General features: G+C 46.6%; 1 protein-coding gene across 1 annotated transcript; it reads right to left on the bottom strand.

Annotated features, from left to right (window-relative positions):
* Window positions 1-364: 364 nt before the first annotated feature.
* nmnat2 (nicotinamide nucleotide adenylyltransferase 2) lies at window positions 365-12967 on the bottom strand. The gene is made up of 11 exons (XM_005945778.3): window positions 12751-12967; window positions 9799-9887; window positions 7243-7310; window positions 6357-6435; window positions 5802-5928; window positions 5639-5719; window positions 4470-4514; window positions 4243-4319; window positions 2331-2432; window positions 2180-2247; window positions 365-2016 (listed from the first exon to the last, which is right to left on the bottom strand). Exons 1-11 carry the CDS (start codon window positions 12833-12835, stop codon window positions 1914-1916), a joined length of 924 nt encoding a protein of 307 aa, XP_005945840.1. The 5' UTR covers window positions 12836-12967; the 3' UTR covers window positions 365-1913.
* Between the last annotated feature and the right edge of the window lie 1901 nt (window positions 12968-14868).

Below are 14868 nucleotides of genomic sequence, written 5' to 3'. Positions count from 1 at the left end.
AGGGAAAATATTTCCCTGCAGAGCTTTTAGCTGATGAACTTTTACTAAAAACACATAACTGAGACGAAAGTGAGTGGCTGTCAGGAATCCTGTCTAAGATTCTGTTTACTTTTAACCAGGAAAACTGACATAAACATCAGCACACACACACACACACACACACACACACACACACACACACACACACACACACACGCCTGACCGCGTGTAGAAATCGTACGTGTCCCGGGGATGCCTTCTGTACAGAGCGAATAGAAATGGCCGGACGTGGGAGACGATGATCCCCGCTGCAGCGATGTTTTATTTTTTTTCATATAGATATTTGATCTTTTTTTAACTTCTTTCTTTTGTTTTTCTTTTTTTGCAAACACGTTCACAACAGATTATAATCTACCAAGTGATAAACACTCATGCCAGAACCAAACTGTCTAAGCATGCAGTCTAAGAACGGGAGCAAACGAGGAGGAAGGATGCTGAACACTGCTGCCGCCGAGGACATCATCTTCATCACTGCAGAGCTTAAGCTTGGCTACAGCCTGATGGTTACCTGCAGTATGTGCCGAGCTCTGGTTCCTGGCGCATCTACGTGTGGAAGATTTGAGAGCCGGATTATGTGGCAGCAGCGTCGCGGTGTTACATTTTTGCAGAAGAGCTGCAGGAAACGACGGGCCTCATGCAAGAACGCCACAGACTGTAAATAAAGATGGACACAATGAAGCATAACGCCACCTGCTGGTGCTGCTGAGTCATCACGCTCGGACACTTGGTGTGAGCTCTTTCTAACTTTAGTTTTGAATGACGACTGAAGCTTCTAGACCCTTTCGCCCTGCGCTGCTCCGACTCTGGAGCCCGTCTCCTTCCTCGGACACCGTGCGAGTGTGACGCCTGGGAAAAGCCTGGGAAGGATTTGGGGTTGGTGCTTCACAGCTTACTGGAAACACGGGTCAGTGTTAGCTACTGTAGCTGCACCGTGCACAGACTGAGCCTGGTGCTCTGGGTCCTTAAAGTATTTCTGGTGTGTGTGTGGAGAAAAGCAGTTTAGAGCCGGAGGTGGTGGCGAGACTTCCTGCACGCCATCATTACACATTTATGTCATCCAACAAGAAGGTTTTGAACTGGAGTCAGCAACTAGTGGCCGTTATATGGTACTGCAACCTGAGTGACCCACGCACTGATCCAGCCTAGAGGTTTTGACTGGTCCACGTGGTCTAAGGAAATAAGGAGTGTAGATTCAGGGAGGCTCTGATCTTACCGCTGCAGCTCTCCGTCATCTTCAGTCAGCCGGAGGCGCTTCTTGGTTGAAGTGTGGTTAAAGGTGGAACCTGGTGGAACATCAGGTGTTTGGTGACGGGGTTAATTGTGCCGAAATCTTTAACGGCTCAAACAAATTAACGGGGATCATCCTGCTCTGCTGCAGCTGTCTGTCTCTTTCAGTGGACCGTATTTCAGATTGGGATTAAGTATCTGTGGATGTGTAAGCCGGGCCGGCATCCTGAGCTCATGAATGGTTCTTGCATGAAGCCCCGCCCAGCACGATCCTGCGCACACTGAGCATGCCCGACTGTGTCATGCATTCGCAGACCTTAATAAAGAACGAGAAAGAGAAAACACCGCCGTCGCCGCCACAGCCCTGAGGAGTTACCTCTGTGCATCGTCCCCAAGACCTCCCAAAATACCCCCCTCCCCCTCCCCTGATGTAAAGTCACATGACACAGACAGAAGGAGGCGCACTAACGCTCCTGTTGGAAAGCAACAGCTCAAAGAAGAGTATATGTTTGACACAGAAGACAGACAAGTTTTAGATTGAGGAGGAGGAGGGGTCGTGTTTTAAATAGATGATGATTGTAGGTAGGACCCCCCTCCCCCTCCTCCTCCAGTCTCCCTGTTTTCATGCGGGCAGGTTGTTGTCGTCTCTATCCCGAGGCGTTGATGTACAGCTGACTCTGCAGGATGTAGTCGATGACGGGCTGACTCAGGTAGTCCACAACATGGCCGTCGCCGTGCTGCAGCGCCAGTCTGTGGGCGGAGAAACAGACGGCGGAAAGGTCACGCTTTCAACAGCTTGGATCCAGAGTGAATTCATTTTAATGAACCTCTTTGAATGTTAAAACTCTGAAAACCATGAAACTGAAACGTGGACGCTGGTGCGAAAGCGTTTTCTAAATATCTGAGTTCCCACCTGCTCTTGGTGGAGCTGACGATGGCCATCGGGTGGCTTATCGCGTCCTTCACCACGGTGATGTTGTCCTGAAACAGAACAGAAATGAGCTGAGACGCTGGAGGAGGTTTCTCTGGGTCAAAGGTCATGTGATCTGGAGGTGAGCTCTGACCTTGAACTTGCGCAGAACGGAGGAGTGATTAATGATCCTCTCTGTGTCGGCGCCATCACGAGGAACCACCACGATCCCAAAATCTCCCACAATCACCTCCATCTGAAAGCAGAGGAACACGAGCTTCAGACTGAGATCGGTTTGAACGACAGGACGACGACTTCAGCTTCATCAGAGCAAACGAAAAGCTGACTGAGCTGCTCTCTTTATGTCCTGTTCTGATGGCTGATGCTCATCTCCAGAATCTAAATCCCGTGAGCTGCTCTAAACTCTCCGTTTTGTTCCACTGTTGGCTACGTATGATGTCATAGAGAGGGTTTGTCCTTACATGGTCACCTCAGGCACACAGACTTGAAACCTTCTGTTTGTGAGGGATTAGCCAACCAGAAGAAGGATGGCTCAAAGGGGGAGGAGCTTAAAAAGCACATTTCAGACAGAGCATGAACTGAGGGGCTGCGTTGAGGCCCAGTATAAGACACAGTAGGATTATTTTAAACTGTAAATCATGCAAAGCTGCTCTAGAAGAATCCAAGAATAACACGTTAATGTGATGGAATCACCTGAATGATCTGATAAAATAAGACATTTCTGTCAGTTTAAGCGTTCACATGAGGAAGGTTACCGTTTCCTCGCCGCTTCAATCACAGCTGATGACTTCGCTTCAGCAGTTCTGGTCTCTCCGGTGGACGATCAAGTCACATTACTTCAGATTTATTTGATTTTTGGCGTTTCCATCGCGTTTTTATCTCAGACTGAAAATGTGAGTAAAAACAGGTGGATGGAAACACACCTGCAGTCAAATAAATTCCTCCTAGCTCTGACACACACACCAGGTGAGTGAACCACTGACGCTTTCTTTGACAAGCGGTCGATCGCCTCCTGTTCACTTCACCTCGGTTGTTGACGCAGGAAAGTTTGCTGCAACTTTTCAGTCCTCGCGAGTTTATAACGAACGTTAAAACTGGATCACAGCGTTTATGAGTCTTCATTTAGTGAGACTCATTTCTCCATGAAAACACAGGAAGTGACGTTTCTGCAAAACCTGAAGCTGCCTTTAGTGATGCCAGCAGCAGCACTCTCACCCCACCGGCATCATAAATCAGCCGTCTGTGCAGCTCAGGCCCGTCACGCCTTGAAACGCTGCTATCAGGAAAACTGCAGCCAATCAGAACGGGACCATTCTGTGTCCTCCAGTTCGAAAGACTTCAAAATAAAAGTAACTAGCCTCATGTGTGAAGTGTTACGGTTTCACTGAAGTCGTACAAACAGACCGACACGAGGTGTCCCCGTTTATCTTCCATAGAAACGTTTCTTAAAGTCTTTCTGTTTCTCCAAATAAACATTCGACAGGAAGTGAGAAATCTGGATTTCTTGTTATTGCTCAGGCTGTTTAGTAACTTTACATCTTCTAATGCAGCCGAAGGCTGAAGAGACAGCGCGGACACTTCCAGCCGGCCTCTAAAAACACCTCGCTGCGTTTGTGGTGAATTTCACTGCATAAATCTCATTTATGGATCGTCTGCTCTGCGTGCAGCGCCGCTTTGGAGAGAATAACGCTGGAAAATTTTCCCTTGTCAACAACATTCATCGTTACAGCTGAGTCCTGGGATTAAACTGTATATTGAAAATGGACATAGCCCCTGAAGTCCACTTTTGAAGCCTTGAGTTAAGCTTCTGAGAGCTTTAGCTGTGAAAGCTGCTCTCCGGGTTACTGCCTGCGTTACTTTGATGGAGACATTATTTCCAAAATGAACATCAAATAGTTTTCGAGGCACCGGCTTCACTTCGCACACCCAAAAGCTACGTCCATCTTTTATATCCAGCCTACAGTTTGGGAAAAGAGCTGAGGAGCTGGGCTACATGTGAGTGGGGCGGGGCTACATGTAAGTGGGAGGGGCTATGGTATGCTTACATCACTGTCCTTCCACAGGCCAGGGATGCAGAAGGACTCCAGGAGATCACTGCCACACAGGAGCAAGATGCGCAACTCTACAGACAGCAAACAGGCAGGAGGAAAGAGACACGCCCTCAGTAAACATCATGTTTACCGGATCCAAACAAACAAACACAGCAGGAAGGAAAACCGGAGGACACGACACACGAGTCCGCTCAGGTTCACACACTGAAGACCCCACTCACCGATCTCCTCGTATCTCATCGCAGTCCCCAGGTTGGCGTTTTCATCTGACACAGAGAGACAAACACATGTGATTACACGGCGGTGAAGCAAAACACGGGCACACGCAGGCTCCTTGTGATAGGGCCGCCTTGCTGTCTTCAGACAGCTCTTACTGACACACTGAGCTGTGAAGTGGAACCAAATGTTTTGTGACGCCGCTCATACAAAAACCCCAATTTGAATTTAGCTGATTGAAACTTTAAGGTCCTCTCATTCTGCACCTCTGGACTTCTGCCACACCTGCTAGTTCTGACCAATCAGGCATCACCTTCTGTTCCACTGATCATCACTGGTGAGAAGAGCTGAGTCTGCAGATCTGACCATGCAGCACGCTCATCAGGTATCAGGTCAGGAGCATCACGAGGAGCATGTTTCATCCTTTACTTCTTCTTCTTTCAGGCGCTCCCTCCAGGGTTCACTACAGTGGATCTCCTCACATCCCCCTCGGTCACACAGACCTTCTCTACCTTCATCAATCTTATTTGAGGTCTTCCTCTTTTTCCTCCGGCCTGGCAGCTCCATCTACGTCCCCGCTCTGCACATGTCAATGTTTGGTTTCTCCCCCCACTAGAGAACGTGCGGGCTTAATGCAGTCACATGAGCAGACTGCGCCGCGGCACGCTTGAAGAGGTGAGGGTGACACCTGTGCTGTGAGCTTATCTACACCCGAGCACAAACTCCGAGGCTTCCTCAATTTGAAAATCGCTTTGTTAAGTAATTAGCAAAAAGTTCACATCACCATTGCCAAAAAAATCCCCCAACTGAGGTTCAAACACTAAAAACAGCAGCTGTGCTGGAGGAAGTCCAGAGCAGCACGAGGAGGGAAGGGCGGATCGTCCAGATCAGCTGTGTTTTTGTTGCTTTTATAGAGACATAGCAAAACTTTATGTTAGACAGTCATGAGAAAGAAAGAAGGAATGAACAGCACAGAAGAACATATTCATGTATCCACATAAAACGTTATTTTCATTATGTGTGAATGTTGTGGTCGTGTGTGTAAAGTCAAGACATCAAATTCTGATTGTTTCTCCATCTCGTCCTCGATCCGAACTGGCATTTATAAGGGATCGAGCTTTTATTTTGTAACTTCAGCTTTTATTTTGTAATGTTCTTATTTGTAAATTCTTACCAACGAAGGTGAAGCGTTCGATGTGCGGGCGCGCGCAGCAGATTTTGCCCAAACTCTCGCTGATCTTCCCCCACAGCTTGACTGAGAGGCAGAGAGGACGTTTAGAGCCCAACACCACACATCAGCTCATTAACACTCATTAAGAACCTGAAATCTGACTCACTGGCCGTGGGCGTGTGGTTCATGTTGTTGTTGTTCTGGTAGATGGGCGTGGTCTGGTTCTGTGGCTGACCAATCACAGGAGTGGTTGACGGCGTGTTGACGTTGGATAGAATGCAGCCGGTGACTCTCTGAGGACGCAAACATCGTTAGAAACTCTTCTGTAACTTCATCTCGGAGTTGTTACAGGTGCTTTCTGTAACTCTTTCCCCAGCAGGGGGCAGCATTTCACTAGTGGGAATGTTTGTTGCTGTTTAGCCTCATTTCAGTGACGGGTGTAGAGCAGTTTTTTTGTCACCTTCTGATGATGCTTTTTCATTTTGGATGGTTTGAAATAATATTGAATACAGAAATTTAAAATACGCGTCTTTAAACTTTGAATTGATCCTGAGACCTTTAGCAGCTCAACCAGTTAAAGTGAGACCAAAGAAGAGTCATGGAAATGACTCAACAAAGGGCTCGACGATGTCTTTCCAGCCGCTGTTACTACAATGACCGATTCAAATGGAAATAAAAAGAGTGAGGGGCGTTGCATCTACACAGAGTCAGAAACGCCCACCTTCATCAGGTCGCGGTGATGCTCCAGCACGCTGCAGGTGGTCTGCCAGGTGTCCTGGTAACACTCCCAGGGGTCCACCCTTCACCAAACAAACAGGTAAAGATGAGGACACAAATGCTAGTTTCAGTCTCAGCTGCCAATAAAACGTCCTGCAGATGTTTCACATTAACAGCCTGCGGGGAACGACAGGGTTCTTTACAATCGTCTGGTTTTGACCAGTGTTTCACGGCTTCTCTCTGGACACGAATCACCCGTGGCTTCACTCAAATTCAGCAACCTGAACCTAGTGTCCTGTTCTCAGTTTCAGCCACCAAAACCCCAAACCTCGTGGGCGTTACTTGTTGTTACTAGACTGTTGGTACAGTGACCTCACAGCAGCCATATTATCGTTCAGATAAATGCATTAAAAAGGCTCCAACAGCACAAACACGGTTATGTGGACATTACAGGAGCACTTCATGTTCCGGCTCTGGCCACTGAGCACCAGCACAGCTGCTTTGTCTCTCTGAGGGGACATTTGTTCACTTCTTCTGTGGTTTTATTTGACGTTGGCTGTGTTTTCAACAAAAACGTGAAAACCACCGAGCTGAAGACAGCATATAATAAACAATAAACACAAAGTGTTGATATCAGGGTTATTTCTATTAAATAATAATAATAACTGTCATGTTTCTACCTGCATGACGTCCACAACTCTGCAACTTATCTACCAAAAGTTTTGCTGCTTTTATGATTTACGGCCCCAAAATAAATAAATAAACAACGAGCCACATACTGGCATTTCAGAGCTTTTAATGTGAAACTCCTTGCAGGAAGTCCTGTCTCTAACATGGCTCAAACGTGTTTATTTCCAGAGTAAAAGCCTCTAAAGGGGGTAGAGTCTCACCTGATCCAGTCAGAGCTCTGCACGGCCAGCTGACACATGGTGAGGCGATGTCTGCTGGACACGAGACCCTGCAGACACAGAGCAGCGCCGTCAGCCACGGCGCCGTCAGCCACGGCACCGTCAGACACGTTTTTCATGTTTAAAAAACATGAAAAACAAGCATGAAAGGAAACTCATCCTAAACTCACTGAGAAGATGTTAAAAGTGAGCTTTTCCTTCCTGTTGCCAAAGCTCCTGCTCACAGTGGCTCATCTGCTTGTTGGGCTTTTCTGAGATTCCTCTGTGTTACTGTGGGATCTTTACCTGACAGTGTAAACTGTTGTGATTTGGCGCTGTATAAATAAAACTAAATTAAATTAAACAGAGTCCTGTAGTTCATGTGCACTATTCACATCTTTAACCCGCAAATTAGGTTGAATTTAAGTCCTTCTCTTCTTCTTCTTCACTACATCCATGAAGCTCCTCTGCAGTCTTCCTCTTTTCCTGCTGCCTGGCAGCTTTGTCTGATATATCCACCCTCCCTCCTGCACGTGTGCAAACCAGGCTCTGTGACTCTGATCCCGCCCATGCTGCTGACTCCCAGTGAACATCTGAACCATTCAGCTTGGCCTCCACAGTCACCAAACCATCACAGCAGGTCTCACTGCCATCTTGTAAACATTCCCTTTCACCCCTGACACTCGCCCTCCACCCACTCCACCCTGCCTCGTACGGTTCAGCTCAGGTGTTTAAACTCAGAACTAATATCCAGGTAACAGAAAGATGAGTTTTCCAACCAAAATAAGATCTAGATCAAAACAAATCTTCAGCTCTGACTGATTATCCTCGTTAGATTTGAGATTCATCCATCGATCAGGCTCTTATCTTTTCTTTAGCCACAGTTTTCTGTGTCGTCTCATGTGTTTCACCCCTGCGAGGTCCTCCTCCCACCAAAAGGATTAAAAAACTTCAAAGTAATTAAGAGTCTTTCTGGTAGCTCATTAAAGAAAATGTGTGCCGTTCAGAGGGGATGGTGGGAAATCCAGATCAATGAAATATGAAAGCAGGAGTTGTTTGGATAAAACAGACGGAGAGCAGGTGGGAAATGTTCTGCTTTCACGGTGGCTCTAAAGCCGGCCACGTCGCGTTTTCCACCTGTGAATAAAGCCTGACGCACTGCTTTCTGAGGACAGAGAGGTTTGTGAGTCATCGGGCCTGACACACTAATAAGATGAGCGATGCGAATAATCTCCATCGTTAACAATCCATCATTGGGATCGTTCAGCTGCAGGTGACGATGCTGGAAAACAAACATAACTGGAACGAACAGCAAAGTGGATGAAACTGGATTTCTGTAGCATCTATTATTCATGTTGTGTGTTTCTGTAGAGGCAGAGCAAAAGTAGGACGAGACCTTCATTAATTCCTGCAGGAAGCAGAGTGGAAAGCTGCAGCTGCAGACAGCGTGATCTGTGCTCGACTCTAACATACGAAACACAGTCTGCACTCTGCAGGAGGATGAAGCCGCATGTTAAAGGCATCTGTCCGCAATACTAACAATAACCAAGATGTAACATCTGTTTTTCAACCTTATTACCATTCGTGGGGAGCAGAAATTGTTTGGTTCTAACTGGATGATTTATATTTCTGCGCATGCCTGGCTGGCCTCGTTCCAATCTGGTCCTCCTGGCGTTCTGTTTCACAGCACTGCGTACGTGTTACCATCATTTTCAACGTGCAGTTTTATTTACTGAGGTTGGTTGCACTTCTGGGAAAAACTGTACCTAGATTTCAAGATTTAAATTATTTATTGCAGAAAAGTCCAATGATCACAAACTGTATATAAATGATGGAAGTAGCCACGTCACAAGGACATTTTCTTGTTTGTTGGTTTTTAAGCTTCACGTCAACATTTTGCCCATTTATGTTGTTTTTATGGTGCCAGCAGTGACGGGTTATTAGCTAATGCTCGTTAGCAAGCTACATCCAAGCACAGGATTTCACTGTGCACCCAAACTGCAGCTTAGCCGTCTTGATAGGTCTGTGAGTACAACAACCTCACAGCAGCCAACGGCACAAACGCCGTCCAGAGCGCCATTTCAGAGGCTACAGTTGGCTCAGATGAAGCCTAGCAGCAGCTACAGCCGCCCGTGTCACCATCCACCTGTTAGTCAAAGAGGCCACGCCCCTAACAATGCAAACATGTGTTTTTGGTTAATTCTAGCTGAAGGAGCTATACGGGTTTTATCCTGAACAGGGCTGAACTCTCACGATGTTGACTTGAATAATTTTTGTCACTTTTCAGAAAAACTCCTCCTCATCATCAGCGACCTTCATCAACTAATAACGCCAGCCTATAAGGAAAACGCAGCTCTGCACTGAAGCTACCACACAACACTGCAACAACGTGAACAGACAAGCTCCTGCATCATTGTATCTGGTTTATGCATAGAAACAATGAGGCATGAGGTCAAACTGAGAATTACAAAATGATCCTTTATCATCTTCATGAAGGAAAGTTTAGAAAAACAGAACGAACTGCCACCGACCCCATGAAACGATTCAAGGCTCACTCACAGCTTTCCCGTAGGAGTCGTGCACCGGTGAGATGATCCCTCCGATCACAATGAAGCGTCCCGTTTTGTGCAGATATTCTCTGGCTTTTTCTGCAAACAAAGGAACAAACATAAAAAGATTTTTTTTTAATGTTTTATTGTCTAAGATGTTGTCAGCCATGGTTCAATGTTTGCAGCAGGTTGGTTTACTTACAAAACAAATGCCAAATCTATGGCAAAGTTACGCTGAGCTAAGCCTAAAAACAGGGATGGAGAAACATTCAAGTTAAATAAAAACTACAAAAAATGAAGTGAATTGAAGTTGGTGGTTTGATGAGATCTTTACATGACGTGAGTTCAGTGTCCGTGCTGTAATACCAGCGCTGAATCCCTTCATCATAATTAGCTCCAAAGTTATAAAACACTAAACCTAGCTTAATCTAATTGAACCTAGCCTAGCCTAGCCTAGCGCCCTCTGTGCTTCCTGCTTCTACCTGGGTGAAGCAGTGAGTGGCTGCACCTGAAGGTTGGATGTGGTGAAGAGTATAAAGCCGGCTCTCTCAGGCCGTTCAGCCTCTCTGGGCAGCTTCCACTGGTCTGTTGGGTTATTTAGGTTTTTGCACACTTTTTAAACACACTGCATACATTAAACAGCATCACTGACACTTTCACACTGCTACACGCTTCGCTACATAAACAGAGGGACTGGATTCAGTTTGTCTGTTGCCAGTTTGAGTCACAGTCAAAGCAATAAAAATGAAAGTGAAACAAAAGAAGTCACTCTGGAAAACACCTGAGACTAAACTGAAATGAAAACAAGAAAACAAAAATGAATCAAATAAACAAACAAACTAAAATAAAACACAAAAACTAGAAAAACTCTGATCTTTAACGACGGTCAGCGGGGGCACAGCTGGGTTTAGTTCCTTTACATTCAAGCCCCAAGTCCAAATCATTTTTCCTGTTTTTCTGTCCCACTTTAGGTTCTTGAAATATTTTAGCTGTGGTCTCTGCAGCGACTCACGGCCGTATCAAACTAAACACACAGGCGTCTCCACTGGAGCTCCAAGCTAACAAAAGAAAAAGGTGGATAATATAATGAGAGATGGAGGACAGAAGAGCCTACATCTTCACCGAGTGTAGAAGGAGCCTCGTTTATCCTCGCAGACTGTTATCTAAGAACACCATTTATTCACAGAGAGCTGCTTCCATGTTTGAACCCACACATCAAGAAAGATGTGGAGTCGCAGGCCGAGAGCAGAGACGATGGCACGACGTTTCTCAGCCTAGTCGTGAAGCCTTTAACTTTTATTTACTTGAAGCGTCTTCAGGATCAAAGATCATTAACTTCCTTTTGTTTAATCAATGAGGATAAAACCTTTAAAAAGCTCAACAGTAAAGAGTCATCGCTTTCTATCCGGCTGTATTTGCTCCACACTGTCAAAAGCTTACATTTGTATTTGTATCTGATTAAAACAAAGGCGTGGGAAGCACGTTAGAGTTTATGTGACCCTCTGATCCAGAACTCGTCGCCTGTCCCATCAGGGGGTGACAGCTGTTAATGAAGAATCAGCCTCAACAAGCAAACTGTGAGCGGATGAAAGAGAAGCTCTGACCACATGAAGGCAGAAAGCTTCAGATTAAAGAGTTTCAGAGTTCAGACATTCAGCGGGAGGAAGAACAACAAGCAGGACGTGGAGAAGAGTTCAGCAAGGAAACAGGAAGTCCACGAAACAAGGAGAGAGAAGCAAAGCCAGGCGCTGAAGAACAGGAAACAGGAAACAGAAGCAACAGGAACAGAAGAAAATCTTTTCTCATTTTAATGTTTTATTGTTTAAAGTTTGAACATTTTAACAGTGTGATCGTGAATATGCCTCAAACTCAGTGTGCAGTAACACAAACTAACAGCCTTCTTATAGATTTATATTTTAAATGTCATTTTGTGGGACGTAGTTGTGTGTAAATGGTGGGTGTCATATTTAAAGATCTCTTCGGTTCACAGTGATACAGAAACGTTCGCATCACATTTGCAGGACATCGTTTCAGGTTTTTTCACATTTAGTTTGAATTCGGTGCCACAAACTTGGTTTTAGGGGACCCGGTAAGGTGGACATACACAAGTTAACCAGCAGGGAACTGCGTTTGGAGAAGAGCTGAGTTCACAATGACTTGATGTTTGTTTTAATGGATAAATTGCAGTTCAGAAGAATTTAAAGGACAAACAGCGATGACTCTTATCGATCTTTGCACTTCAAAGAGATCATTGCTCGTTGAAAGGTCACGTGACACAGCCCAGTGAATGACATCAGCTGAACGTTAAACTCTGTTACGTTTTTCCATCTCTGTGAATTATTCATCTTCCAGAAATGAATCACGAGAATGTCTCCAGCTGAGAACAGACCGTTTCTGTTTGTGCCTCCTGATATTACAGTAAACCTGTTTATTAATTTGACTGTATTCGTGACGCGGTTCTTCGTGGGGAGACTGACCGTCGTGTTTTCCGCTGTGACGCGATGAAAGGCCTCTGAACGTCCAGCAGAACAGTCACACTAACAGTCGCATCATTGATCCTGCAGTCGTTTTGATTCTATGATGAAAACATGTTCTGACCACACTGTAACCTCCGCTAACGCGCAGGGAGAGGCGGCCGAGCAAGGCACTAACACCCCCGGCCTGGCCCCCGCACGCTGACGGCCTCCTTACACCAGTGTGCGTGTTTTTGTCACGGTTTGGCTCGGAGGGTTGAGGGGCAGCTCCGTGTTTTTCCTGAACGTGGGCCCGGACTGCTCCGTACTGCGTTTGTTTGAGTCGTCGGGATTTTACCGGAGCCGTCGCCCGTTTCAGCACCACCCTCCCGGACAGCGCCCGGAGTCCGGCTCGGAGCTTTAGCGCGGATATTCAGCACCGGGGTTCCGGTGATCTTTATCCCCAAACACACCCAGACCTGCCACCACCCCATCCCCCACCTCCTTACCGAACATATGGATGTGTCCTTTGGTGATGGGGTTGAAGCTGCCGCAGGACAGCAGGATGACGTGGGTCTTCGTGCTCTCCGTCATGGTTCTCCTCGCTCTTCTTTAGTCCCGGTCCCGGTCTTGGTCCCGGTCCTGTCGCGTTCTGTGGAGCTCGCCTATAGAGGAGCAGCCGCAGCAGAGAGAGAGGGAGGGGGAGAGGAGGAGAGAGGGGGAGGGAGGGAGGGGAGAGAGAGAAGAGACATGAAGTAAGACAGAAGAGAGGGAGAGAGAGAGAACGGGGGGGGGGGGGGGGGGGGGGGGGGGCAGCGTCAGTGCGTTACAGACACCGCACCGCGTTCAGGGCACGCGCGCGGCGCGCGGGCTCAGTCGTTCCCTTAACGACCAGCAGCGCATCAGTCTGACCGGAGCCCTGACCGTCTACTGCGCATGCTCAGGAAGGTTCAAATTCCTTTGACCTTGTTATCGTCCCACGTTCAGGATCTTTGGTCCAAACCAGCGACGGACAAACGAAGCTTTGAATCGTAATTAAAAACAGTTCATTGCTATTTTAAACACAGGCCTCTGGTGACACCTGGTGGACAAATATATGAAGAGCAGCTTGAATCTGCCTCAGTGTGACTGTTCTCTCTGCCCACTGTTATGTCTATTTTTGTAATAAATCATTTTGATGATTAAACCTTCCTTCGTTAAACGTGTGTCATGGTTCTCCTTTCGCTTGTGACTTCTTGTTACTACTAACACCATGTTTGTGCTGTGAGGTCCCTGCTTCCAACTCATTATGCAATTAACCAGCGGACACATATGTTTATATAAAATACACTAAAACTTCTATAACTGTGCATTTCATTTGTGCATTTTACACCTGGGAGCAGAATTACTGATGAACTGGTTTTTATTTAGGAACAGGCAGAGCGTCTGGCTCCATGTCTCTGATCACCGATTCACTATCTCTCGCACAGAATCACCAAAACACAGCAAAACCCCACCAATGACTCACTTCCTTATAAACCATTAAATCAGGCACTGAAGCAGCCACGTGCTGAATGTCACTGATCACGTGACTATGTTCAGATGAACCATGCCTCGGCCATGTTTCTGAAGCAGCGCTTTGATGTTTTTAAACTTCAGCTTCAAACATTTATTTATCAACACGTTCAGTTCCAAATATTAAAAACATTGTTTTTAATACTCAGATTTGTCAGAGTTCAGACCTGAGTGGGCTGAAACAAAAGTTTTTCCACAGCAGTCCAGAAAATTCTGAATACCTCAGCTGGAAATCCCAGAAATGATGGATAGTCAGTTTAAATGCTTCCCATCAGGAGAGGACCAGAACATCTGTGCTGGGAGGAAGTGTCTGTGAGGCAGTTCTTTATTTTAAGCCCCTCAGGTGACATGTTCTCTGGATGAGAAGCCTCTCTCTCTGTGTGTGTGTGTGTGTGTGTGTGTGTGTGTGTGTGTGTGTGTGTGTGTGTGCTGAGGCCGAACCTGTTTGTGGAACTGTGTCCACATCTGAGAGAAAATCCACCCACGGACTCATCAGGTGTTTGCTCCTCCTTCCACTCCTGGTTTTTCTTGGACCGTCATAACATAGTGCATTATGGGACATAAAGTGGTCGCCATGGTGGCCTGCTGCATTATAAACTGTCACAACCGCACACTTGACCAGAAGGGGACCCCCAGGGAAACGGCGTCAGGTTTTTCCAGTTTCCCATGTGGCAGCAGCAACAGGGACCCAAGATCTCTGAGCTCACGAGGAGGTGGCGTACGGCCTGGGTGGAGCTGTGAGGTGGAGAAGCCTCACCTTCAGAGACATCTTCATAAACATGTTGGTGCGCTCGCAGCACTTTCACGCCGGTGAGGCAGATTAAAATTAGTCTAGAATCTAGTAATCATCCGGGCCGCAGCCCGCCTATTGGTGACCTCAGCTAAAATGCATTTACGACTCCCTGATAGGTCAGCAGGCGATATCCTTCACTTCCATTGGTAGTTATTTGCTTTACTCACCTGAGACTTGAGAGCGGTTTAACTCTGCACTCGTACACCTGCTGCTGCTTCAGTCATGAATTTGACCAACGGTCTGTAGTCGTTGCGTGGCTTCAGATCGCAGCTCTGGGATG

The sequence above is a fragment of the Haplochromis burtoni genome, unplaced genomic scaffold, assembly GCF_018398535.1.
Source record: "Haplochromis burtoni strain Fernald_Lab_line unplaced genomic scaffold, NCSU_Asbu1 Contig_455, whole genome shotgun sequence".
NCBI lineage: Eukaryota > Metazoa > Chordata > Actinopteri > Cichliformes > Cichlidae > Haplochromis > Haplochromis burtoni.
The sequence above is the reverse complement of the archived record's forward strand: the minus strand, read 5'-3'. Positions and strand labels throughout refer to the sequence as shown.